The 27,999-nt window shown below is 45.6% G+C and overlaps 2 protein-coding genes across 2 annotated transcripts; both read right to left on the reverse strand.

The window, feature by feature from the left end:
- Positions 1-3,611: 3,611 nt before the first annotated feature.
- Positions 3,612-27,976, reverse strand: LOC310756563 (uncharacterized protein). Its single transcript, XM_083600854.1, has 6 exons — positions 27,887-27,976; positions 24,997-25,434; positions 10,864-10,945; positions 9,504-9,586; positions 8,594-8,720; positions 3,612-6,550 (listed from the first exon to the last, which is right to left on the reverse strand). Exons 2-6 carry the CDS (start codon positions 25,429-25,431, stop codon positions 4,932-4,934), a joined length of 2,346 nt encoding a protein of 781 aa, XP_083456980.1. The 5' UTR covers positions 25,432-25,434; positions 27,887-27,976; the 3' UTR covers positions 3,612-4,931.
- Positions 18,464-24,666, reverse strand: LOC310757075 (uncharacterized protein). Its single transcript, XM_083602217.1, has 3 exons — positions 24,592-24,666; positions 22,755-22,881; positions 18,464-21,159 (listed from the first exon to the last, which is right to left on the reverse strand). Exons 2-3 carry the CDS (start codon positions 22,786-22,788, stop codon positions 20,132-20,134), a joined length of 1,062 nt encoding a protein of 353 aa, XP_083458343.1. The 5' UTR covers positions 22,789-22,881; positions 24,592-24,666; the 3' UTR covers positions 18,464-20,131.
- Positions 27,977-27,999: the final 23 nt, after the last annotated feature.

Below are 27,999 nucleotides of genomic sequence, written 5' to 3' on the forward strand. Positions count from 1 at the left end.
GACGGGGATCGAACCTGCAACCTTGCCGTTATCGGCACCACGCTCTAAGCAACTGAACCATCCAGGGAGCAAGGACTGGGGTGTGTGTCCAAAGCATAATCAGGTTTTTAAAAACGCCATCAACTGGGTCAAGTCAGGGAGGCGTGGAAAAGGCTGGCGGTGAGCCACATTTTATGTCATAGAGCAGGCAACTCCCATCATCCCTAGCTAACAGGACCAGTGGTCAGGGATGATGGGAATTGTAGTCCCAAAACAGCTGGAGGGCTGAGTTTGGGGATGCCTGTCATGGAGCCATAGAACTGTCGAATTGGAAGGGACCCAGGGGTCATCTAGTCCAACCCCATTGCGATGCAGGGATTTCTTTTGCCCGATGTGGGGCTTGAACCCACGGCCTTGAGATTTAAGAGTCTTGTTCTCTGCCAACGCAAAGAGCTGGCTTCACAGAATCCGTGTGGTGCAGTGCAGTGGTTAGAGCGTCAGACTCCAACCCTCCTGTGATTCCCAGTGACTGGCACCCAGAGGCATCACCAGTAGCAGCCACAGATGGCCTGGTCAGCCATGAGTTCCTCCAGTCCTCTTTTAAAGCCAGCAGTGGTGTGCAGTGGTTAGTGTGTCAGGTTGGAGGATGGATGGCAGCTAATGGATTGAGGTTGAATCCTGATAAGACAGAAGTACTGTTTTTGGGGGACAGGGGGCTGGTGGGTGTGGGGAACTCACTGGTCCTGAATGGGGTAACTGTGCCCCTGAAGGACCAGGTGTGCAGCCTGGGAGTCATTCTGGACTCACAGCTGTCCATATAGGCACAGGTCAATTCTGTGTCCAGGGTGGCCGTCTACCAGCTCCATCTGGTACACAGGCTGAGACCCTACCTGCCTGCAGACTGTCTCTCCAGAGTGGTGCATGCTCTCAGTGGCGTAGCGTGGAGGGTGGAGGGGGGGCCGGCTGCACTGGGCGCAGCATCTGGGGGTTAGGGTTAGGGGGCGCAAATCCACGGGTTAGGGGGCGCAAATTACTTGCCTTGCCCCGGGTGCTGACAACCCACGCTACGCCACTGCATGCTCTGGTTATCTCCCACTTAGACTACTGCAATGCGCTCTATGTGGGGCTACCTTTGAAGGTGACTGGGAAACTGCAATTAATCCAGAATGCGGCAGCTAGACTGGTGACTGGGGTGGCCAAGACTGGTCCTGAAAGATCTTAATTGGCTCCCAGTACGTTTCCGAGCACAATTCAAAGTGTTGTTGTTTTTTTTAAATTATGTTTTATTAATTTTCCATACATTTATACCACATTAACAATTTGCATTAAACTTTTCGGTTTTTGACTTCCTTCGGCTTCTCTGCCAATCATTCAAATTCTAATTTCTTTAAATACACATTTCCAAATTTTAGTATTGCCTTTATACCTACCCCCCTCTTATATTTTGCTTTTTTACAATATTTCTTATTCTGTTACAGAGCTTCTCTAAATGCCACTAACGTTATTCCGTTATCACTTATACATTCCCAGTATTCTGCTAATTTTCCCCAGTCCTCGATGAATTTTTGATCTCGTTGATATCTAATCTTCCCAGTCAGTTTATCAAGTTCTGCATAGTCCATCAGCTTCGTTCTCCATTCCTCCAACGTTGGTATTTGTTCTTGTTTCCATTTCTGGGCCAGTAGTATTCTTGCCGCTGTCACTGCATATTGGAAAATTTTGTAGTCCTTTCTATTTATTTCATTGCCAACAATTCCTAACCTGGCAGGGGAGATACCATGATCACAAAGGTGGTTTTCCCAGGGTGAGGCTCATCCATTGCACAATTCAAAGTGTTGGTGCTGACCTTTAAAGCCCTAAACGGCCTCAGTCCAGTATATCTGAAGGAGCGTCTCCACCCCCATCATTCAGCTCTGACATTGAGAACGATTTTGAAAGGGAAGAACTTTAGGGGACGTGTTAAAACAAGTAAAGTGGGGATTGCTGCACCTCCAGATTGGCTGTTTCCTTCTGTCCCCCCCCCCTTTTTTTTGCACCACACACACACAACCAGCCATAAAAGTCCTGAATGAATTCATCATGCTTGAAATTGTAGCTGGTCAATGGGGGGAGAACCTAAGTCCTGGAGGCCAAATGTCTTCACCAGTTGTGCTCCATGCCTCTTTTGTGGTGTTCTTCGACTGCATACACACCATGCATTTAAAATGCACAACCCCCCCCAAAGAATCCTGGGAACTGTAGTTTGTTCAGGGTGCTGGGAATGGTAGCTCCATGATAGGTAAACTGCAGTTCCCAGAATTCCTTAGGGGAAGCCATGTGCTTCAGACGTACGGCGTGTATCGCTCTGGAAGTGGGATTAAGCCTCTTTGTCTCTGTGTGTCTGACTGAATTTCAGCCTATTGTACAAATGTCACCTCCATCACTCGGTCACTTTTGCCTTTGGCCCCTCCCACCATCGGCATGCGGCCCCCAGAAAGTTGCTCACGAAAGGCTGTGTTGTTGGCCAAGGCACAGTCTGACCCCCTCCTTTGGTAATCCTCACAGAACTCTAGCCCAATGGTTGCCATTAATTTGATTTTGAATTGATTTTAAAATGAATTGATTTTAGAATGCTGTGTTGTTTTTATTGTTGTTAGCCGCTCTGAGCCCGGCTTCGGCTGGGGAGGGCGGGATATAAATAAAATTTTATTATTATTATTACTGTGAGGAGATTTGACCATATGTGGCCTCGTATCTCCATAGGGTGGTGGAGAAACTAAAGGGAGCAAGCAGATTTACATTTCACTCCCTTTGAAGGGACAGGATACCCAAATCCTGTCTGTAAAATCACCCCAGGCCTCAAAAACTGTAGCTAGGCCCCAAAATTCCCTTTTCTCTCTTCTAAAATCCACAGCTTCAGCTTTTCTCACAAGATGCCAGGAGTCACAAGACAGGAGTTTCTGTTCATGATCAGGAAAACTCACCATGGGGCAGGGCTCCTGAAGAGGGGGAGAAAGGGGAGGGAACTGGAGGGGATATATGCTCTGTGCAAATGGCTGCAAAACTTGTGCTAAGCTTGTGAGTTATCACGCTTACTCCTTCTACCAGCCCGGATGGTAACAATAAAGCTCTTTCTCTGAATTATCCCTTGAGTGTCTATTTGACTCCCACTTCCTTCCCGGGCGCAATGCTCTTCCCACCCGAAGGCAAAGCCTGAAAAGGCTACACCTTTTTGTAGTGAACAAAAAGAACTACCAGCCAGCAACAGGTCTACCGTTTGGGGCAGACCTGGCGAAGTGAGCTGGGAGATCCCTCAACATACCTGACTTCTGAGAAACTTACATTCTGGGACCTGACATCCGGACATCTTTAAACTCAGCGCTGGATCCTTAAAGCCACTTCCTTCTCTCCTCACATCCTGCCCTTAAGTTTTTAACATTTGGCATTTTATTATGTTTTTATATCTTATAATGATTTTATTAGTTTTCCAATTACAATAATCCAGTAATAGCCTCATAATAACAATGTCAAATTATAATACACTCTCTCCCACTTTAGGAATTCTTTGATGGTGACTGGAGTTTGTGCCTTCCTCTGAAACATTTCCTGCACACGTCATTGAGCAAACACCGGCCAGGAAATCACACAGTCCAAAGCTGGAATTATCTCTTTATTAGCAAAACATGATCTTCACAGACTGGGCTGAGTGTCAGCCTTAATGAGCACAGCAGTTCATTCCCTGTATGTGTTACCCCATTACCCCATGACACGGGTGGCGCTGTGGTCTAAACCACTGAGCCTCATGAGCTTGCCGATCAGAAGGTCGGCAGTTCGAATCCCCGCGACGGGGTGAGCTCCTGTTGTTCTTTCCCAGCTCCTGCCAACCTAGCAGTTCTAAAGCACACCAGTACAAGTAGATAAATAGGTACCACTGTGGTGGGAAGGTAAACGGTGTTTCTGTGCACTCTGGTTTCCCTCACGGTGTCCCGTTGTGCCAGAAGCAGTTTAGTCCTGCTGGCCACATGACCCAGAAAGCTGTGTGTGGACAAACGCCAGCTCCCTCAGCCTGAAAGCGAGATGAGCGCTGAAACCCCATAGTCGCCTTTGACTAGACTTAATCGTCCAGGAGTGCTATACCTTTTTTTTTTATAACCCATGAAACCAGTTGCCGAGACTAAAGGTCCCTGCCTTCTCACAGCTGTCTATGTGGGGAGCCATCTCCAGAGGTTTTCCCAAGCAATCAGAGACTGTGCCTGTATGTCCTTCTTTGCTCTTCCCTTTTCATGCCTCTTTTGGTTCTGGGAGTGAGAGGAGCTTGTTGCAGCAGGAGGGGAAGACATCTGTGAGTCTTCACATTTCTACCTCTTTACGTCCCTCCTCCTATTCACCTGCTTTAGCTTTCCCCCCTGATTCTGGTCTTCTTTCTGCCACAGACTCTCCCAGCTCACTAAGCCCTGTTACCTCTTCAGCTTCCGACTTCTCCTTCTCCCAGACTTCTCCCCCTTCTCCCTCTGACCACTCATTGTTGTCTCACAACCAATCCCTGGGCTCTGAGCCTTCTTCCCTTGATGGTTCCACAGCCGGTTCCTCCACCATTCCTCTGCTTCCAACCAGTCCCCGACAACACACACAGCAAACTTCTCTTTTCCCCTTGTATGAATTCTCTGATGGGGAATGAAACTTTTTTTGCAGATGAAGTCCTTTCCATAATCCAATCATTTATACAGTCTCTCTCCATTGTGAATTCTTTGATGATCAGTGAGACGTCTCTTCTGTGGCAATGTAAAGGCCACACCTTCTTAAGTATTTACATAAATGATCCTTTGTGTGAATCCTTTTGAGAAGTGAGTTGTATCTTCTTTCTGAACCCCATTCTATATTCAAACATTAATATGGTTTCGCCCTTTGTGAATCCACTGATGACAACAAAAATGTGTACGTCTCCTGAAGCTCTTTCCAAACATTTTTTTTTTTTATAGTTTCTTACCTATGTGAATTCTTTGGTGATTACAGATACTTTTCTTGCAGCTGAAGTTCCTTCCACATTCTAAGCATTTATATGGCTTCTCCCCTGTGTGAATTCTTTTATGTTTCGTAAGGTGAGATTTGTCTCTGAACCCCTTTCCACACACCAAGCATTCGTACGGTTTCTCCCCGGTGTGAATTGTTTGATGGAAGAGAAGGCTAGAACCGTCTTTGAAGCCCTTTCCACACTCAGAACATTTATATGGTTTCTCCCCTGTGTGAATTCTTTCATGAGAACTAAGGTGTGCCTTCCCACCGAAGCTCTTTCCGCATTGGAAGCATTTGTATGGCTTCTCCCCACTGTGAATTCGTAGATGGGAGGTGAGACTTTGCTTCAAGATGAAGCTCTTCCCACATTCCATGCACTTATATGGTAAGTCCTGTGTGTGAATTCTTCCATGGGAAGTGAGTCTGTGTTTGGAAATAAAGCTGTTTCCACATTCCAAGCATTTATATGGTTTCTCCCCAGTGTGGATTCTCTGATGATTAGTAAGATGTATCTTCCGAGTGAAGCTCTTTCCACACTCCAAACATTTATGTGGCTTTTCCCCTGTATGAATTCTCTGATGGGAAGAAAGGCTAGAACTGTGACGGAAGCTCTTTCCACACTCCAAGCATTCAAACGGTTTCTCCCCTGTATGAATTCTCTGATGGGAAGAAAGCTCACCACTGCGAGGGAAGCTCTTTCCACATTCCAGGCACGTATACGGTTTCTCCCCTGTGTGAATTCTCTGATGAAAAGTGAGACTTGTCTTATGGGTGAAGCTTTTCCCACAATTCAAGCATTTATATGGTTTCTCCCCTGTGTGAGTTCTCTGATGAAAAGTGAGGCTTGCCTTATGCATGAAGCTCTTTTCACATTCTAAGCATTTATATGGTTTCTCTCCTGTGTGAATTCTTTGATGATAAGTGACGCTCTTTTTGCAGCTGAAGCCCTTTCCACACTCCAGGCATTTATATGGTTTCTCCCCAATGTGAATTATCTGATGGGAAGTGAGCTTGGAGCTCTGAGCGAAGACTTTTCCACATTCCAGGCACTTATAAGACTTCTCCCCAGTGTGAACCATTTGGTGATTAGTAAGATATATCTTCCGAGTGAAGCTTTTTCCACATTCCATACATTGATACGGTTTCTCCCCTGTGTGAATTCTTTGATGATAACTGAGTCCATGCTTGCAACTAATGCTCTTTCCACATTCCAAGCATTTATATGGTTTCACTCCACTATGAATTCCACAATGGAAAATGAGTGTGGAGTTTCTCGTGAAGCTCTTTCCACACTCAAAGCATTTATATGGTTTCTCCCCTTTGCAGTTTTGGCAATGTGCTCTACATTTTCTTTTAGAACCGAAACTTTTCCAATAATCCCGACACTTCTTTTTGTTTCTTATATCTGTTTTTCCTTTGACTGCAATTTCATTGTAGTTACTACCCTGAGAGGCTGGGGGTGTATTCCTTCCCATCTTCTCTGCTTCACTTTTCCTTCTCTGCTTTTCCTTCTTTGTGCATCTTTCCAGTGACTCTTTTCCAACTCGTTTTCCTTTATTATTGGCTTTCGATTTGTCACCTGCAATGAAGAGAGAAATAGCTAAAAGCCTGTGGACAGAAACCTCAAATCACTGAATACAATCACTGAACACTGAACAAATCCATCTGGTACGCAGGCTGAGACCCTACCTGCCCGCAGACTGTCTCACCAGAGTGGTGCATGCTCTGGTTATCTCCCGCTTGGACTACTGCAATGCGCTCTACGTGGGGCTACCTTTGAAGGTGACACGGAAACTGCAACTAATCCAGAATGCGGCAGCTAGACTGGTGACTGGGAGCGGCCGCCGAGACCATATAACACCGGTCTTGAAAGACCTACATTGGCTCCCAGTACATTTCCGAGCACAATTCAAAGTGTTGGTGCTGACCTTTAAAGCCCTAAATGGCCTTGGTCCAGTATATCTGAAGGAGCGTCTCCACCCCCATCGTTCTACCCAGACACTGAGGCCCAGCGCCGAGGGCCTTCTGGTGGTTCCCTCACTGCAAGAAGCCAAATTACAGGGAACCAGGCAGAGGGCCTTCTCAGCAGTGGCTCCCGACCTGTGGAACGCCCTCCCACCAGATGTCAAAGAGAACAACAACTACCAAACTTTTAGACGACATCTGAAGGCAGCCCTGTTTAGGGAAGCTTTTAATGTTTAACACACTACTGTATTTTAATATTGTATTGGAAGCCGCCCAGAATGGCTGGGAAAACCTAGCCAGTTGGGCGGGGTATAAATAATAAATTATTATTATTATTATAACAACTTCAATGCTTGTGATAACGGGAAAGCTGGAAGGAATGGGATGGGAGGCAGATTTTAACTGCTTCTGTTGACTGGTGTTAACTGACAGCTGGAGTGCTATGGATTTGGGCCATAGAGATGTATGTTCAGCTCCTAGTGAGAGGGTGAATCTCATTGGATGGTCTTCAGCCAATCACACTCTCTTGGTCTAATCAACTTCCCCCTATCTTATAGGTTTGCAAGGCCTATACAAGCAGTAATTCCCGCCCCCCCCTTAGATTTTTATTAAATGCAGTGTTAGGATATAAAAGTTTTTAATCCAGAAAAATAAATAAATACTCCTAGATTGGAAGATGGAGACTTCAAGTGCTGGAATAGAGGAAATGTGCAGAAAATATTAGATATATTGAGAAAGATCAGGAGAGGGAGGCCCTTTTTAGTTACTGGCCAAATTTTTTTCTCCATAAGAGGGACATTATTATTATTTCAGTCAAACCAAATCTGCTCCATCTCTTATGCCAGTCAGCTCTCTGCCCCAAAAGAAAATGGCTGGGATGCTAGCTCTGCCTCCCTAAAAACTCTGAAACTTACATTTCAAAAGGTCTGCTCAGTTCAAAGCAGCCAGGTCATTGTTTAGAAGGGCACAACGAAAGGATGCAAATTCAGAGAGAATACATTAGATAACTGTCAGTTCAAAGTAAACTGCAGAGGGCTTCAGGGCCTGGAGAAGGAGGAGAACATCTCTGACCACCAGAACGAACCAGAAATCAATCTGGGAAAGGAAGTGTCTGTGGGGACGATCACATCAGTGATCATTCCAGGCTGCGACCTTTTGTCAGGGACCGTGCTGAGGAGGGCTGCACTGAGGTGGAATGGTGGGAGCCTTTCCCTCCCCCTGACCCTGAATCTTCCCAGGAACAGGAGGACAGTGTAGATTTGGAACAGCGGTTTGCAGAGGGGCATAGTTCAGAAGGCCAAAGCTGGGAAATACTGGATGGGGAGCAGCTAGGAGAAGAAACACTGGGAGAGAGAGGGTTAACAAATTCACAGTCGTTGGACCTGAAGGAGCGTCTTCACCCCCACCGTTCTGCCCGGACACTGAGGTCCAGCTGGAGCGGTACCTATTTATCTACTTGCACTTTGACGTGCTTTTGAACTGCTAGGTTGGCAGGAGCAGGGACAGAGCAATGGGAGCTCACCCCGTCACAGAGATTCGAACTGCGACCTGCTGATCGGCAAGCCCTAGGCTCTGTGGTTTAACCCACAGCGCCACCCGCATCCCTTATAAGTACAGAATTTCAAAATGGGCATTATGATCCAACAGGGAACCATACCCAGAGAGGCCACAATGTCTCTATTTTCCTCCATGACTTCCTTGTGCAGAGCTCTCTGGTCAGGATCCAACACAGCCCACTCTTCTTCTGTGAAATGTACAGTCACATCCTCAAAGGACACTGGACCCTAAAAGGAAAAAGGAAACACCTCCTTGCATATAATATACAGATGAGCAGGGTATAAGTAATAAATTATTATTATTATTATTATTACTATTACTATTATTATTATTTGTGATTACTGACCGGCACATTCCTGTGACGCTGCCCCTCCCCAGCAACACCTCTCCCCTGTTAGAATTTCTGCTCCATGATTGCAGTCATGGGATTGTTGTCTATCACATGACGGTGTATGTTTTGACTCCACAGAGTGGGAAGTGACAGAGACAGGATGTTTGTGTTACTGTGTTCCGTGAAGTGGGACTATTGTCCTTTGTTCTTCTTTTTGCTGTCTGATGTTAGAGAGAGGGGGAGCCATGCTGCAGTGCTCTGTGTGTGTTTCATATGTAAACAAAGTAGATTAGCCAAAATGCTGAGTTGCTGAGGTCTGTTACGCAAGCTGCGAATACTCTGCGGATCCCTAAGTGTGCTGGTGTCAGTCGGCATCGGTTGCTGTGATGTTTGGGTTGAAGAAAGCTTTTGAAGCTCCCGAATGAACGACCAGGAGGGAGAGAACATGCCAGTCCGGCATGTGTCTCTACCAGGGTCCTACTCGAGTGTAGGATGAGCTCTTGACATCCCCAACCTAATTCATACCGACCTTGAGTGTTTTTGCCCTGCTGGAATATGACCTTGAACTTGGAGGGGCGTGTAGAAACTACACACCCCTCTGGTCTCACCCACCCCTGGAAGGTTGCTCAGATAAGAATGTGGCCCTCAGCCTGAACCAGTTTCCCCACCCATGTCCCACCTGATCCGATTCCACAGCGGCTCCTTCTCCTCCGCCACAAAGAGGAAATGAATGAGGATGTCTTGGCCGCTTCATTCCCTCGCCTGAAGGAGACAAACAAACGTGCCCGAGAGCCATTAGGACATCCTCACCTCTGAAAGGCATGCCTAACTTAGAAAAAATCCTAGCTTCATATGTGGTGGTCTTGTAGTAAGGTTAAAGCTTACTGGGAAATGATATATAACGAATTGAAAAGGTTGTTTAAAATAACCTTTGTAAAAAAACTGAAAAGCTTTTCTTTTGGGAGTTATAGGGACAGAACTACCTAAAGTGTACAGAAATTTATTCATGTATGCGACTAGAGCAGCCAAGAATGTTGCTTGCCCAAAAATAGAAATAACTTCTAAAATACAGCAAAACAAAACACACCCCATCCCCACGTCTCCTAGGTTTTCGGAGACCTGGCTGGTATTTTCTTAACTGCTGTAGGAAATGTTGGTACTTGGATGGTAATGAATGGTAATGAATGCTGGTGAACAAGGTACATATCAGGTCCGAGAGGAAAACAAGAAAGGAATTTTTGCCTAGAAAGTTCATAGAAGAGGCAACTTTAAAGACCTTCTCAACTCCACCAGATTCACAAATTGGGCAGGTTGAAATGTTATTAATCCTGCTATCCAAAAAAGTGTGTCCCCTGGAAAGCTAAGGTCTGCAAATGGTTTTTCTTAGAGCAGCAGTAAGGGTGATAAAATACCTCCAGGAAAAATGTATTTTTTTTATAACTGGCACCAATATGAATAAGACATTTGTGTGATTGAATGAAAACCCCATCACTTAAAACAGAAAGGAATTCCCTCTTGAAACATCGGATTCACTCTAGTGGGACAGAAATTAGGCCAAGCCTCAGTATTAAGACCAGGGCTTTTTTTCCAGTTGGAACTCAACAGAACTCAGTTCTGGCACCTCTCAGTGAGGCTACAGGGAACCAGGCAGAGGGCCTTCTCGGTAGTGGCGCCCTCCCATCAGATGTCAAGGAAATAAACAACTATCTGACTTTTAGAAGACATCTGAAGGCAGATCTGTTTAGGGAAGTTTTTAATGTTTGATCTTTTATTGTGTTTAATATTCTGTTGGGAGCTGCCCAGAATAGCTAGTGAATAAATTATTATTATTATTATTATTATTATAGGTGTTCACGGTGAGTTCTGATGCCTATTTTTCTAGAAAAGTTAAGACCATCAGAATGTCAGTGGAATTTCCTCAGTACATTTGAGAAGAAGTGGGTTCCAGTTCATTACCTCCAAATAGCAGCTACTTCCATGGAAGTTCAATTCACAACATGGAGAGAGACCAAACTGAGATACATTGCATTGATCCTCACCCAATGGCTTCTGTCTGGGGTCTGATGGAGTCGTCTCTGTCGCAGGGGAATCACCTCCCATTTCAGCAAACAGACCCTTTACCTGAAACAACAGCGATAAGGATAGAAGACATTAAATGGGGAGAAATGACACAGCTGAAAACCTTGATGATTTCTAAATAAATTTGGACAAGGAGTACAGAATTTTGCACCCACAGTCTGACCTGCTTGGGACTATGTAACAACGCTTAACATTTCTTTAAAGTTAATATTGTTTTATTTCTGCTTTACATTTTAAAATATTCATTTAAACAACCTTAAAATATCGGTGACTTCCCTTGTTCTCTTTCCATGGTTCATTTTACATAACATAAATCCTTGCATATTTTACATAAACTAAACCATTCAGTATTCCATTATTACTTCTATCAAAGCTTATTTACACTGTTGAATTTATCTTAATGCTGCCAGCGTTTTCAAGTGTACACAATTTTCCCCATATATTCAATAAACATTTTCCAATCTTCTCTAAACGTATGTTCGTCTTGTTCTCTTATTCTATATGTTAAGTCCACAAGCTGCACATATTCCATCAGTTTAAGTTGCCATTCTTCTTTGGTTGGGACCTCGCTCGTTCTCCATTTTTGTTTTATTGATTCTAAATGCTGTATTAACCCGTCAATCATATAGTATGAAATTTACTAAAATTGTGATGTTCAGCTATCAGCTTACCCTTTTCGTGGCTGATTTGTTACCAGTGTTATGTAGATTGCAATTGTGTTACTGATGTTCTGCTAATTATTTTACATAATGTTGTTCTGTTATGTTTTGCTATGTTACTGTTATTTATTGTTTGAAAGTCGCTTTGAGACTCATTTGAATGTAAAGTGACATGGAAATATAATAAATCAAATCAAATCAAATTAAATCAAAATCAGGGCCAGTCTACTAGCGAAGAATGGGAAGAAACAAGATTTATCAACTATAGAAGAATGGCAGATGAAGATGATGGACTATACGGAACTTGCTGAACTGACTGGGAGACTATGAGACTCTGAGAGAAGAGACGGGGTGGAAGAAGACTGGAAAAAGTTTAAAGAATATTTGAAAAAATATGTTAATATTTAAATCTTAGAATAGCTTTGGAAGTGGATATAGGCTGTAGGGTTAGAAGTAGAATATAGTGTATTTTAAAATAGTATTATTTGTAAGTAATAAAATGTGAAGATTTTTATGGTAAAGGTAAGTGTGATTAAAAATGGTTAAAAATTATGATATATGAAACTGCTAAAGATGACGTAAAATGAAAATCAGATAGGGGGGACTTGGGGAAGCTCACCTAACAATATTTAGAAAAAATAAGGATAAGACAAGAATTTGTTTGTATTGTTTATTTGTGTTATAAAATGAATAATTTTTTTTGAAAAACAGCAACACAAAAGCAAAAAACCAGGGCCAGTCAAAGCAGTGCCTTTCAGATGTGCCTTTCAGAGATGATGGATTTAGTCCAGCAACTTCTGGGGGCTCCTGTTTGTTAGGTTTAATGTAGATTAAACATTCTCACCTGCTGCTCTGCCTGCTTTTTCTCCTCTGCCCTGCTCAGGAGGAAACCTTCAGCCAGGGCCACCGCCTGGGAACTGGTCTCTGCTCCGCATTCCCTGACCCAGTTCTCCATCTCCGGGGGAAGGACAGCCAGGAACTGCTCCAAGATCACTAAATCCAGGATCTGAGTCTTGGTGTGTCTCTCCGGCTTCAGCCACTGACGGCAAAGATGGTGGAGTCGGCTGCAAACTTCCCGTGGTCCCTTGGCCTCCTGGTAGTGAAAGTGCCTAAACTGTAGGCAGTGCACATCTGAGCCATGGATGTTCTCCCTCAAGGTCTTGTGTCTGCTTCCACCCCAAATTTCCCCAGTGCTCCCAGTCACGACGCTATCAGGCTGTCTTCCTGCTTCGAGGGCGGCAGAGTCTTGTTCTTCCATCTCTTATCTGCAGAAAAACATTCTCTGATGAAAATGTATTTTTCATTTTGATTGCTCATACAGTGGATGCTCGGGTTGTGAACGTCATCCATGCGGGATGCACGTTCGCAACCCGCAGCGTTCGCAACCCGCAGTGGCGCATCTGTGCACGTGTGGGTTGTGATTTGGCGCTTCTGCGCATGTGCAAAGCTCGATTCTGGCCAACCAGAAGCAGCTTAGTCATGCTGGCCACATGACCCAGAAGCTGTATGCCGGCTCCCTTGGCCAATAAAGCGAGATGAGCGCCGCAACCCCAGAGTCAGTCACGACTGGACCTAATGGTCAGGGGTCCCTTTACCTTTTTAAACAATTATAACAAGAGATATGTCACCTGCAGGCCAGGAGAAGCCCAAACCCCCATCCTCAGTGCATGCTTGCTCCTTAATAATCATTTTATTGCTTATACCCTGGCCCATCTGGCTGGGTTTCCCCAGTCACTCTGGGCAGCTTCCAGCAAAATAAAATATGGGTCAGTTGCATATTTCTGTCTTAAAGGGGGCTGGACTAGATGATCCTCAGAGTCCCTTCCAACTCTGACAATCCACTCCCACTAATCAACTTCACCTCGCAGACCCACTTTAAACCCCAGCCTCCCCAAATAGCTCAGCTGGGAGACCAATAGACTCATCATCTCAGGGTCGTTGGTTCGAGTCTCACATGGGCAAAATATTTCTGCATTGCAGAGGGTTGGACAAGAAGGATCCGGGGGTGCCCCTTGCAACTTTACAATTCTGTGATTCTATCTTAGATAATAGAAAATGGGGAACGGAGACACGAACCACCCCTCTCCCTATTTGTTTCCTGTGGTGGATCTCCTGATCTGCGTCTCCCATGCGATGCCTCCTCCTTTCCACCAAACGCACCAAAAGATGCTGCAGAATCTTACCGGGTTGCAGGAAGAGCGGCGGATGCAGCGCGCGGTGGAGAAAAGCAGAGGCTCCTTCCTCTGCAAAGCGGGGAGCTGCTTCTGCTCTAGAGGAAGCCCCCCTCCCTTCCTCCCACCCCAAATTTCCTTCTTCTCTAGGAATCCGGTTCTTTTTTAACCCTTGCAGGGCCTAAGCACGAGCATTGCCGCTCTGTGCCAAAGAGGAAACGTGCGCCCTGCGCGCACAGAGATGGGAATCTGGGCATCTTTTCTTGGGGGCGGGGAGACTCGCCTCCACTTCGGGTTCCCAAGCAAACGTGGCCAGGGGGGAGGAATCAGTTGAAAATAACTTTGAAGAGGGGGGAAAGGAGGTCTAGTGGTTAGAGCAGCCCTTTCCCATCACTGCACAGGGTGATTCTCCTGCCCCACGTGCCAATGCCCTATGCAGCCTAGGACCCACGTACCTATGGGACCGCCTCTCCTGGTAAGGTCCACAAATGACAACATTTTGGAGGTCTCAAGTTGCAAGGTGGTTAGATTGGCCTCAACTAGGGCCGTGGCCTTTTCAGTACTGGCCCCAACTTGGTGGAACGCTCTGCCCAAGAGACTAGGGCCCTGCGGGAATTGACATCTTTCCGCAGGGCCTGCAAGACAGAGCTGTTCCGCCTGGCCTTTGATTTGGACTCAGTCTGACCATTATGTTTCCCTCCCCTTATGGTCTTGATCTATCGGCTACTTTTAAAATGAGTCTGCATTTTAAATTGCATTTTAACCTGTATTTTAACTTTCCTATTATGTTTTTACTGTAATTTTACGGGTGTTAGCCGCCCTGAGCCCGGCTCTGGCCGGGGAGGGCGGGGTATAAATAAAATTTATATTTATATTTATATTTATATTTATTATTATTATTATTATTATTATTATTATTATTATTATTAATGCACCCCTGAGCAAGAGTGCTGCTTGTCTCTTTTCTTGGCAAGGGGACAGAGGGGGCAAGGAGTTTAATAGAATCAAAGAAACGTAGAACTGGAAGGGACCCCGAGGGTCATCTAGTCCAGCCTCCTGCAATGCAAGAGTTAAAGGTAGAAAAAGTGTTAAAGGGGCAAGGAATAGCGGTGGGGGAGAGAAGAGGGGCAGGAAATATTTCCAAGCTGCCCCCTTTGAGAATCCGATGACTTCTCTGAGATTTTGGAAAGGATGGATCTTGCCCAGTGCTGACTGGACTTGAACCCGGCACCCTCTTCGTTCAAAGGGAGATGCTTGGCAACTGGGCTAAGGTCCTTTCCGTAGCGAGGCAACTGGCCTTGTAATGGCTGTGGCTGAAGCCTAAGGGGACTGGGAAGGGGGCAAGCTCGCCTTTCAGTGGCAGTCAAAACCAGGGTGTATAAACCAGCGTTTATAAAAACACAATAAAATGTCAAACATTAAGAAGCTTCCCGGTACAGGGCTGCCTTCAGATGTCTTCTAAAAGTTGTGTAGTTTTTTATCTCCTTGACATCTGGTGGGAGGGAGTTCCACAGTGCGGGTGCCACCACCGAGAAGGCCCTCTGCTTGGCTCCATGTAACTTCGCTTCTCACAGTGAGGGAGCCGCCAGAAGACCCTCAGACCCTCAGTGTCTGGGCTGAGCGATGGGTGTGGAGATGCTCCTTCAGGTATACTGGGCCAAGGCCAGTATTTTATCAGGTTATTTGATACATGAAAACATTTTGCCTGCTTCTGAAAGGCCTGGTTAGATTTATATATCAATAGGAAATGATTTATAATGAATTGAAGAAAATGTTGAAATATACATTTGTTAAGAAACCAGAAGCATTTTTACTAGGCATTACAGGTAATGAGATAAATAAGAAAGAAAAGAAGTTATTTTTATATGCAGTGACAGCAGCAAGAATATTGATGGCCCAGAAATGGAAACAGGAGGAATTACCTATGATAGAAGAACGGAGAACTAAAATGATGGATTATGCAGAACTGGACAGAATGACAGGAAGGATCCGGAATCGGCGAGATCAAAGATTTACAGAAGATTGGGAAAAGTTTATCCAATATATGCAAAAACTGAGTGATAATAAAATTACGTTTGTAAGCTTTAAGGAAGCTCTGTGAGGGGAAAGGGTTAAAAGGGCAGAAATGTGTAAAAAGTAACAATAGGAAGGAATGGTAGACAAATTGAGGGAAGTCAAAAAAGAGAAGATGTAATTAAGATGTATGGAATGTAAAAATTTGCTTTTGTACTTGAAAACTAATAAAAATATTATATATATATATATATATATAAATTTGCCGTATTTTTCGCTCTATAAGACGCACCAGACCACAAGACGCACCTAGTTTTTGGTGGAGGAAAACAAGAAAAAAAATATTCTGAATCTCAGAAGCCAGAACAGCAAGAGGGATTGCTGCGCAGTGAAAGCAGCAATCCCTCATGCTGTTCTGGCTTCTGGGATAGCTGCGCAGCCTGCATTCGCTCCATAAGACGCACACACATTTCCCCTTTTTAGGAGGGAAAAAGTGAGTCTTATAGAACAAAAAATACGGTATATATCAATAAAAATATTGCAAGGCCACTTCCTAGAACTACGACTCCCATCAGCCTCAGCAAGCCTCACCAAGTGGCCAAGGCGATGGGAGTTGTAGTTCATCAACCGCTGGAGGGTCCCAAAGGTCGCCCACCTCCTTGTGAGCATCTGAGGCAATTCCCTAAAAGGGAAAAAAAACCACTGATCCTGCTATTCTAGCAGCTTGGGAAAAGGTGGGGAAAGCCTCAGCTAGAGGACTTCGTTATCTGTGCTTCCGAAAGCATGTTCGCAACCCGCAGCGCCGCGTCTGCGCATGTGCGGGTTGCAATTCAGCGCTTCTGCGCATGCGCAAAGTGCAATTTAGTGCTTCTGCGCAAGCGCCGAAACCCAGAAGTAACCCGTTCCAGTACTTCCGGGGTTCAGTGCGGTGCGCAACCCGAAATCGCACAGCCCGAAGCGTCTGTAACCCGAGGTATGACTGTAGTTGGTCAAGAGAGCCGTGGACCCAAAAAGGTTGAAAACCTCTGGTGTAGATCATTTGCACAGAGGAAAACTATTTAACAAATCACATGTAAATACAGTGGTGCCCCGCAAGACGAACGCCTCGCAAGACGAAAAACCCGCTAGACGAAAGGGTTTTCCGTTTTGGAGGCGGTTCGCAAAACGAATTTCCCTATGGGCTTCCTTCGCAAGACGAAAGCCCATAGGGAAATCTCCAGGACAGCGGGGAAGCGCAGCGCGTCTTCCCCACTGTCCTCGGACCTCCTCCGAAGGCTGGCGTTGGGGCGGAGACCTCCTCCCGCCGCCAGCCTTCGGAAGGCTCCTCCGAAGGCTGGCGGTGGGGCGCAGAGACCTTCTCCCCGCGCCAGCCTTCGGATGGCTGTCCTGAAGACTTGCGGTGGGAGGAGGGTTTTCCTTCCCACCGCCAACATTCAGAATGCTGTTCTGAATGTTGGCGGTGGGGAGGAAAAACCCTCCTCCCACCGCAAGCCCCGGGAACAGAGGAGAAGCGCTGCGCGCCTTCCCCTCTGTTCCCGTACCTGTCCTGAAGGCTTGCGGTGGGGAGAAAAGCCCTTCTCCGCACCGCCAGCCTGGCAAGCGGTCTCCATAGGAACGCATTAATTGATTTTCAATGCATTCCTATGGGAAACCGTGCTTCGCAAGACGAAAAACTCACAAGAAGAAAAAACTTGCGGAACGAATTAATTTCGTCTTGCGAGGCACCACTGTACTGAGATCAGTTGCAGGTATTAGATAAAACAAAAAAAAAATTTTCCTTCCAGTAGCACCTTAAAGACCAACTAAGTTAGTTCTTGGTATGAGCTTTCGTGTGCATGCACACTTCTTCAGATACACTGAAACAGAAGTTGCCAGATCCTTCTATATAGTGAGAAGGTGGGGAGGGGTATTACTCAGAAGGGTGGTGGGAATGGGTGGTTGGCAGATAGCTGTGATGAGCCTGTTGACAACTCTTAATGACTGCAATAGGTCTTACAGGAAAAAGCAAGGGGTGAGAAGGTGAAAAATGGCTTTGTCATGTATAATGAGATAAGAATCCAATGTCTTTGTTCAGACCAGGTCTCTCCATGGTTTTAAGTTTGGTAATGAGTTGCAATTCAGCAGCTTCTCTTTCCAGTCTATTTCTGAAATTCCTTTGTAGTAATACAGCTACTTTGAGATCTTGTATAGAATGTCCTGGGAGATTGAAGTGTTCTCCTACTGGTTTCTCTGTCTTGTGATTCTTGATGTCCGATTTATGTCCGTTTATTCTTTGGCGTAAGGTTTGGCCTGTTTGTCCAATATAGAGAGCTGAGGGACACTGTTGGCATTTGATGGCATATACAATGTTAGACGATGAGCAATTAAATAGTCCCGAGATGGTATGTGTGATGTTGTTGGGGCCAGTAATGGTGTTGTCCGGGTGTATGTGGCAGCAAAGTTGGCATCTGGGTTTATTGCAGGCTCTGGTGCCGGTGTCCGTACCAGACGTAACACGGACACTGGTAAATTAATTCGTTCCGCAAGTTTTTTTTTTTAAGGTGCTACTGGAAGGAAAAAAATTTTTTTGTTTTGACTATGGCAGACCAACACGGCTACCTATCTGTAACAGGTATTAGATAGTGAGCATGTTCAATGTCTCAGCAGATTTCTCCACAGATTGTCATGAGTCCACAGTGGTTTGGGTCCTTCAGAATCAAGGTAACTGGCAACGACAGTGTCTTTCGGATATGTTTTATTTACACATATATGCTGGCTGAATATAATACGGAGAGGACTCACACAAATCTTGCTCTCTTGTTCTGTGTCTGGGGAGAGGCATAGATCCACAGAATTGGACTCAACACAGAGAGTTGCTCCCCCCCCCCAACTCCATCACAAGGAAAGGCAGCCCAGACAGCAAGTCATTGCACTTTACCTTACCTGCATATACTGTTCCTTTTATTTCTCCTTGCTGTTGATTTCTCTTTGATGCTTTCATCTTTCAGAAACTAAAATGCCCCCACTGCTAATGTATATACAGTGGTACCTTAGTTTAAGAACAGCTTAGTTTATGAACAACTTGGATTAAGAATGTTGTAAACCCGGAAGTAAGGGATGTGGGTGGCGCTGTGAGTTAAACCAGAGCCTGGGACTTGCCGATCAGAAGGTCGGCGGTTCGAATCCCCGCAACGGGGTGAGCTCCCGTGGCTCGGTCCCTGCTCCTGCCAACCTAGCAGTTTGAAAGCACATCAAAGTGCAAGTAGATAAATAGGTCTACTCCGGCGGGAAGGTAAATGGCGTTTCCGTGTGCTGCTCTGGTTCGCCACATGACCCGGAAGCTGTACGCCAGCTCCCTCGGCCAATAAAGCACTGCAACCCCAGAGTTGTCCGCGACTGGACCTAATGGTCAGGGGTCCCTATAACTTTACCTTTAAACCCGGAATTAGGTGTTTTGGTTTGTGAACGTTGCCTTGGAAGCAGAACATGTTCCGCTTCCTGTTGAGTGTGTTCCATTTGTAAATTGAGTCCCCCATTGCTATGGGAAAGCACGCCTTGGTTTAAGAACACTTTGGTTTAAGAACGGACTTCGGGAACGGATTGAGTTAGTAAACCAAGGTACCACTGTAATATAAATATATCCAAGTGGATTTTTAGACTCTCCTGGATCCTGCCTTGTCCCCAACATCTTGCCTCCTGGGACAAATATATTGTTTCGCCCCTGTGTGAATTCTTTGATGACAGGTTAGGTTAGTACTGTGCATGATGCTCTGATCATCTTTGAAGAATTAATTAATGATAGCAACAGAAGTTTCTGCCTTTTTGGAAGCTCCTCCCAACTTCTAAGTACTGCATTGGATCCCAGTACGTTTCCGAGCACAATTCAAAGTGTTGGTGCTGACCTTTAAAGCCCTAAACGGCCTCGGTCCTGTATACCTCCATTGTTCAGCCTGGACACTGTGGTCCAGTGCCGAGAGCCTTCCGGCGGCTCCCTCCCTGCGAGACGCGAGGCTACAGGGAACCAGGCAGAGGGCCTTCTCGGTAGTGGTGCCCGCCCTGTGGAACGCCCTCCCATCAGATGTCAAGGAAATAAGCAACTATCTTATCTTTAAAAGACATCTGAAGGCAGCCCTGTTTAGGGAAGTTTTTAATATTTAATGCTGTATTGTTTTTAAAGCTTGATTGGGAGCCGCCCAGAGTGGCTGGGGAAACTCAGCCAGATGGGCGGGGTATAAATATATTATTATTATTATTATTATTATTATTATTATTATTATTATTATTAATTACTCCACAAATTTTCCTGCATATGCCCTGTCTATATGCAATTCAAGCATTTATTTGGGTTTTTCTTGCAGAAAGAAAGCTAGGGACTGCTCCTAAAGCTCCTTTAATATTCCAAGTCTTTATATGGGTTCTCCACTGTATGGATTTTTTGGTGGGAATAAAGGCTGGAGATCTGAAGAAAGCTGCTCCCATACACTGCCCATCGATTTGTGTGTTCTTTGATGAACATTGCGATGGGAACTCTGAGCGAAGCCCTTTCCACACTCCAGGCATTTATAGGGTTTCTCTCCCGTATGAACTCGTTGGTGTGTCGTGAGAGCTGACTTCTCAATGAAGCTTTTTCCACACTCAGAACATTTATAGTGTTTCTCTCCTGTATGAATTCTTTGATGTTTTCTAAGACAATTCTTCTGAGTGTACCTTTTCCCGCATTCCAAACATACATGTGGTTTCTCCTGGATGTGCATTTTTTTATGATTAACGAGATCTGCCTCCTGACTGAGGCACTTTCCACATTCCAAGCATTTATATTGTGTCTCTGCAGTGTGCGATTTCTGGTGATAAATTAGACTAGTACTTTGGCTGAAGTTCTTTCCACACTCTAAACATTTATATGGTTTCTCCCCTGTGTGAATTCTCTGATGGTAAGTGAGATGGGAGCTCTGACTGAATCTCTTTCCGCATTGCAAACATTTATACGGTTTCTCCCCGGTGTGAATTCTTTGATGGGAAGCGAGGTTTTTCTTCAAAGCGAAGCTCTTTCCACAATGTGAGCATTTATGTGGTTTCTCACCAGAGTGAACTGTTTGATGGTGCATGAGAGTTATTTTGTGAGTGAAGCTTTTTTCACATTCCAAACACTGATAGGGTTTCTCCCCAGAGTGGATTCTGTTATGAGAAGCAAGACTTGTCTTGTGCCTTAAGATCTTTCCACACTCCAAGCACTGATAGGGTTTCTCCCTTGTGTGAATTCTTTGATGGGAAGTCAAATGGTTGCGTTCCCTGAAGCCCGCTCCACACTCCAAGCATTTATAGGGTTTCTCCCTATTGTGAATTCTTTGATGGTACATGAGAATTATCTTCCCGCCAAAGCTCATTCCACACTCACTGCATTTATATGGTTTCTCTGCGCTGTGGATTCCTTGTGCTGAAACAGAAGAAATGGGGAAATGTGTGGGGTTTTTTCTTTTTAAAAAAACATATTTTTTATTGCTCAATTTCCACATAACAAATTATCAAACCATATAATCACCTACATAATTCCCCCCCCCAAGCTCCTCTCCCTGGTTTCGCTGCACATTATTTTCTCTCCATATTATAAAATTGTATATATCCTTACATATCTGTCCATCATGTTATCAACAATAAATTTGTGTATGTTTATTCAAAACCTGCCAAGGAGTCCAGTTCATTTTGTTGTGCTTTTAAATAATTTGTGTAAAGTTCCCATTCCTCCTTAAAGTCTCAGTAGTCCTTGTCTTGCAGTTTGTATGTCAATTTAGCCAGTTCTGCATAGTTCATCAATTTCTCTTGCCACTGTTTTGTCGGGGTTTCCTCATTCTTCCATCCTTGTGCTATCAAGACTCTTGCCGCTGTTGTAGCATATATAAACAAGTTCCTTATTTTCCTTGGCAGGTCTTGTGCTACAATCCCTTACAAAAATGCTTCTGGTTTTTTTTTACAAATATCGTTTTAAACATTTTCTTCAATTCATTAAATATCATTTCCCAATTTTTTAAAATTTCTTTACATTCCCACCACATATGATAAAAAGTCCCTTCTTTTTCTTTACATTTCCAGCAAATGTTAGAGCCGGTTTTCTACATTTTTGCTACCTGTACTGGTGTTATATACCATCTATACATCATTTTCATATAATTTTCTTTCAGAAGGGAATAATTTGTAAATTGGAAAATGTGTGGGGTTCTTACTGGCTAATACCCTTTTATGTGGTACCGTCCAGATGTTATTAGACTTTCCCATCAGCTCCAGCTGGAACGGACAGCTGTCAGGGATGATGAAGGTGGAATCCTGCAACCTCTGGAGGGAACCACATTGGCTACCCAGCCGTAAAAAGGTGTGTCCCCCAAAAAAAACATATTACACTAAGCTGCCACCAGCCCTTCCTTTCACCTCATCTTTGGAATTAATATAAACAAAGAGGGAAACTTCGGGCTTCAGTTGTGAAGCATTTTGGACATGAAAATGGAGCTTATCCACGCTGTATATTAGCACATGAGGAAAAGTTTTAGCCAGAAAATCCAAATTCAGAACCAATTCTGAAGCCATTAGGAGAGAAGAATAATGGAAGCTGGTTCTGAAAGAGAGAGCATTTTTGCATTCCTAGGAAGGCAAAGGCCTCTCGTTTTTATGGAAATCAGTGAACCCCAGCTTCTTTTGTGAAGTGGATTATTATTTGGCCCATTCATGAAATTCACTCAATTTCTGATGACGTGAACCCGTCTCTTTGGCCTTCTGGAAAATGACTTCGTTCCACCTCCCTCACAACTCTGAAACTTACATTCCACAAATAACCTGACCAGATAAGACCAACCAAGCCACAGTTGTGAAGGGCAGATCTTGAGAATGCAGGAGAGATTAATTTTCAAGATTAAAAGCAGGAATAAAAAACCTAGATGCTGTATGTGTAGCACAGCTGAGCGATGTCAGAATATTAGGATTGCTCACATACAGAAATATTGAATTTAAAAAACGATATTATGACGCAACAGGGGATCTTACCGAGAGAGGCCATGATCCTCCAGTTATCCTCCATGACATCCTTATGCAATACCCTCTGGTCAGGATCCAGCAGCGACCACTCCTCATCCGTGAAATGCACGGCCACATCCTCAAAGGATATGGGACCCTAAAAGAAAAGGGAAACATTTTCTCATGGGTAGGATAGAGATGGTCTATTGGCAACATTCAAAAGGCCAGTTAAATTGAGGTGGGTGCTTATTATTCTCTGGAATTAAACCTTCTTGGGCGCCATTTGCAGCCTTCGCTGAGGGCAGCTTTTGATAGGAGCAAATTGATGGAAAGAGATTCACTTAGGACCAGGGAGGTGAGAGGGGAAAGTGGGGCCCAGCCTCTCCCCTCAGTGATCCATCCCCCTACCTGATCTGGTCTCACAGCTGCTCCTTCTACTGAACCACAAAGAGGAGATGGCCGAGGACATCTTGCTGCCATCATTCCATTGCCTGTCAGAGACAAAACCACTAGTTATCTCCTGCTTGGACTACTGCAATGCACTCTACGTGGGGCTACCTTTGAAGGTGACCTGGAAACTACAACTAATCCAGAATGTGGCAGCTAGACTGGTGACTGGGAGCGGCCACCGAGACCACATAAAACCAGTCTTGAAAGACGTACATTGGCTACCAGTTCGTTTCCGAGCACAATTCAAAGTGTTGGTGCTGACCTTGAAAGCCCTAAACGGCCTTAGCCCAGTATACCTGAAGGAGCGTCTCCACCCCCATCGTTCTGCCCGGACGCTGAGGTCCAGCTCCGAGGGCCTTCTGGCAGTTTCCTCATTGCGAGAAGCAAAGCTACAGGGAACCAGGCAGAGGGCCTTCTCGGTAGTGGTGCCCGCCCTGTGGAGTGCCCTCCCTTCAGATGTCAAAGAGATAAACAACCACCTAACATTTAGAAGACATCTGAAGGCAGCCTTGTTCAGGGAAGTTTTTAATGTGTGACATTTTAATGTATTTTTAATCTTTCTTGGAAGCCACCCAGGGTGACTTGGGAAACCCAGCCAGATGGGCGGGGTACAAATAATAAATTATTATTATTATTATTATTATTATTATTATTATTATTATTATTGGCACATACTTGGATGAGAAACTGATACTTAGAGAAAGTCTGAACTGTTGAGCAAGTTTGAGATGTGTGCATCTGTTTGATAGTTCCAGTGTGTGAACACATAGCAACCCTTTGGGGCTTTTGATCACATATCCATGTGCATAATGTGTTGCAAATAAGCATATTTTCAAGCCCTGGAGAAGGGTGGAGATTTGTCTCCCCGCAAAAGGTTAAAGAAGATGATGCATGGGTAGGCAAACTAAGGTTCATGGGCCAGATCAGGCCCAATCGCCTTCTGGATCCGGTCCATGGACGGTCCGGGAATCGCTGCGTGGATCACCAGTGTGCATGTTCTTTCCCTATCCCTCACATGGCAGCAGCGCCGCCTTCTCCTCCCTCCCTCCTCCTGGCTTCTCCCCGCCCTGCCTAGAGGAGGAAGGGGGCTGGGCTTTGTTGGTGTCAGCAGCAGCAGCAGGGCTCAAGCGGCCGCCATTTTAAGCAGCCCGTCTCCAGAGCCCTTTCGCACGCCGCTCATCGTCCCTCCGCCGCTGCCGCCAGCCCCTGCCACTCGCAAGACACAGGTAAGCAGCCACTGGGGCTTGTGGTTTTCTTACATCATTTTGTTTTTCAAAATATAGTCCGGCCCCCCACAAGGTCTGAGGGACAGTGGACCAGCCCCCTGCTGAAAAAGTTTGCTCACCCCTGAGTTGATGGCTTAGTTTCAAAATTAAGAGAGGGAGACCATATTGAAACACTATCCCTAAATCCTCACCCAGAGGCCTCTGCCTGATGTCTGACAGATTCCTTTCTGCTCTGGGGAAATCGCTTCTCATTTCTGTTACCAGATCCTTTACCTGTAACAGAAATATGCATTGAAGACATCGCACGGAAACAGCAAATGCAAAAACCTCAGGGGTACTTGGCTATCTGTTTGGCGGACTTCCACAGAAAGTTGGTGAAGAAGCAGAGAATTCTGGGATCCCCTCCCTCACATCCTGAGCCCTTTGGGATTATCTAGCTAGGAGGTAGCTGACATAACACTCTCCAAAAGTTGCTGGACTTCAGCTCCCATCATTCCCAGTCAATATGTAGAATGAAGAAGGATGATGGGAGTTTTAGTTCCACAACCTCTAGATGACACCAGGTTGACTCTTGCTGATCCAGACAAAATTCTCACCTGCAGCTCTGTCTGCTTCTGGTCCTCTGCCCGGCTCAGGAGGAAACCTTCAGCCAGGGCCACCGCCTGGGAACTGGTCTCTGCTCCACATTCCCTCACCCAGTTCTCCATCTCCAGGGGGAGGACAGCCAGGAACTGCTCCAAGATCACTAAATCCAGGATCTGAGTCTTGGTGTGTCTCTCCGGCTTCAGCCACTGATGGCAGAGATGGTGGAGTCGGCTGCAAACCTCTCGGGGTCCCTTGGCCTCCTGGTAGCGGGAATGCCTGAAACGCTGGCAGTGTACATCTGAGCCATGGATGTTCTCCCTCAATGTCTTGTGTCTGCTTCCAACCCAAATTTCCCCAGTGCTCCCAGTCATGATTCGGTCAGGCTGTCTTCCTGCTTCGAGGGCGGCAGAGTCTTGTTCTTCCATCTCTTGCCTGCAGAAAAACATTCTCTGATGAAAACATATTTTTCGTTTTGATCCCCCGTATTGTGAATTATGTAATACACAACATTTCTTCCCCTCATTTGAGATCCGGGACGCGGGTGGCGCTGTGTGTTAAACCACAGAGCCTAGGACTTGCCGATCAGAAGGTTGGCAGTTCGAATCCCCGCGACGGGGTGAGCTCCCGTTGCTCGGTCCCTGCTCCTGCCAACCTAGCAGTTCAAAAGTGCAAGTAGATAAATAGGTACCCCTCCGGCAGGAAGGTAGACAGCGTTTCCGTGCGCTGCTCTGGTTCGCCAGAAGCGGCTTAGTCATGCTGGCCACATGACCCGGAAGCTGTACGTCGGCTCCCTCAGCCAGTAAAGCGAGATGAGCGCCGCAACCCCAGAGTCGGCCCCGACTGGACCTAATGGTCAGGGGTCCCTTTACCTTTACCTATACCGCTTTGCATATGGAGGTTCTAATGCTCGCACAGCTATTAATGTTCCTATCACACTGCCCATTTGCAGGATCCCTGCCTCAAAATCTAAGAACGTGTACCAAGACCGCATCTTGGTCTACCTTAGGTTATGGACTCTCCTTCCTCAGAGGTTTTTCTGCAGAGGTTCGATGGCCTTCTGCTATGGATGCTTCAGCTGAGATTCCTGCATTGCAGGGGTTGGACTAGATGACCCTCGGGTCCCTTCCAGCTCTGAGATTCTGCATCCATACCCTATTACACAGACTCTTCAACCAGAGAGAAACATACCACATCCTCAGTCTGACCCTTATGTTTCCCTCCCCTTATGGTCTTGATTTATCAGCTATTTTAAAATGATTTTAAAATGGTTTTTTCCCTCCCTCTCTTTTCCCCCTATTATGCTTTTACTGTGTTTTTATTTCATTGGTGTTAGCCGCCCTGAGCCCGGCTCTGGCTGGGGAGGGCGGGGTATAAATAAAAATTTATTATTATTATTATTAATATTATTATCCTGGCTCAGCTCCCTCCCATTGCTATATTCAGGGATCACTAACAGAGACTGTTTTCATCTATGCTCTTTAAAGCTCAGTTTTAATCCTGTAAATGCCAAACCCCTCATGCAGGAATACAGTGGTACCTCGGGTTACATACGCTTCAGGTTACACACTCCGCTAACCCAGAAATAGTGCTTCAGGTTAAGAACTTTGCTTCAGGATGAGAACAGAAATTGTGCTCCGGCGGTGCAGCGGCAGCGGGAGGCCCCATTAGCTAAAGTGGTGCTTCAAGTTAAGAACAGTTTCAGGTTAAGAACGGACCTCCGGAACGAATTAAGTTCTTAACCCAAGGTACCACTGTAGTGTCCTTGGGCGGAAGTACTCCCAGCATAATGTGATCCCTGGAAAACACTAGCGTCTGAATGCGCACACATTTATTATGTGCTTACCAAGCTAGAAAGCTCCGCTTGACAAACAGGGGCTTTAATTTTAAGGGAAGAAGAACAATTGGCTGGGATAGCTCAGTTGGTTATTTCCAGTAACACCAAGGTTGCAGGCTCCACCCACCTGCATATTCCTACATCGCTGGGGTTGGACTAGATGACCCTCAGCTTCCCTTCCAAATCCATGATTCTATACTTTTGTATTCCACCTTTTCCTCCAAGGAGCTCAAGGCAGCATGCGTTGCTCTCCCTCTCTCTATTTAATCCTCATGACAACCCTATGAGTTAGGCCATGTTCCCGGTCCGCTCTCACCACTGCACTGCACTGCCTTTAAGAGAGGACAGCACAAACTCATGGAGCAGAGGGCTATCAATGGCTACTGGCCGCCATGGCTGTGCTCTGCCTGCTTGCCTCTTTTCTGAATTATTTTCTTTGTAAAGCTTTTTATAGCTGTTTAATTACATGATGTGCATAAACAATTATAACAAGAGATATGCCGCCTTCAGGCCAGGAGAAGCCCAGACTCCCATCCTCAGCGCATGTTTGCTCCTTAATCATAATAATAATTTTATTGCTTATACTCTGGCCCATCTGGCTGGGTTTCCCCAGTCACTCTGGGCAGCTTCCAGCAAAATAAAATATGGGTCATTTGCATATTTCTGTCTTAAAGGGGGCTGGACTAGATGCTCCTCAGGGTCCCTTCCAACGATAATGACAATCCGCTCCCACTGATCAACTCCACCTCGCAGACCCACTTTAAACCCCAGCCGCCCCAAACAGCTCAACCGAGAGAGCAATAGCCTCTTAATCTCAGGGTCGTGGGTTCGAGTCTCACATGGGCAAAAGATTCCTGCATTGCACGGGGATGGATAAGATGACCCGGGGGTGCCCCTTGCAATTTTACGATTCTGTGATTCTATCTTAGATAATAGAAAATGGGGAACGGAGACACGAACAACCCCTCTCCCTATTTGTTTCCTGTGATGGTTCTCCTGATCTGCGTCTCCCATGCGACGCCTCCTCCTTTCCACCAAACGCACCAAAAGATGCTGCAGAAACTCACCGGGTTGGAGAAGGAGCCGCAGATGCAGCGCGCAGTGGGGAAAAGCAGAGGCTCCTTCCTCTGCAAAGCGGGGAGCTGCTTCTTGCTCTGGAGGAAGCCCCCTCTCTCCCTTC

The sequence above is a fragment of the Podarcis filfolensis genome (genome assembly GCF_964270895.1).
Source record: "Podarcis filfolensis genome assembly, chromosome: 2".
NCBI classification, from domain to species: domain Eukaryota; kingdom Metazoa; phylum Chordata; class Lepidosauria; order Squamata; family Lacertidae; genus Podarcis; species Podarcis filfolensis.

Coding starts and splice junctions, on each gene's coding strand:
- LOC310756563 (XM_083600854.1), bottom strand. CDS start 25,431: ATGTTTTTCTGCAGGCAAGAGATGGAAGAACAAGACTCTGCCGCCCTC. Junction 8,721..9,503: donor CCGCTGTGGAATCGGATCAG/GTGGGACATGGG, acceptor TTTTCCTTTTAG/GGTCCAGTGTCCTTTGAGGA. Junction 6,551..8,593: donor AGACATTGTGGCCTCTCTGG/GTATGGTTCCCT, acceptor TCTTCATTGCAG/GTGACAAATCGAAAGCCAAT.
- LOC310757075 (XM_083602217.1), bottom strand. CDS start 22,788: ATGGAGGATAACTGGAGGATCATGGCCTCTCTCG. Junction 21,160..22,754: donor GAGGATCATGGCCTCTCTCG/GTAAGATCCCCT, acceptor CTTCTGTTTCAG/CACAAGGAATCCACAGCGCA.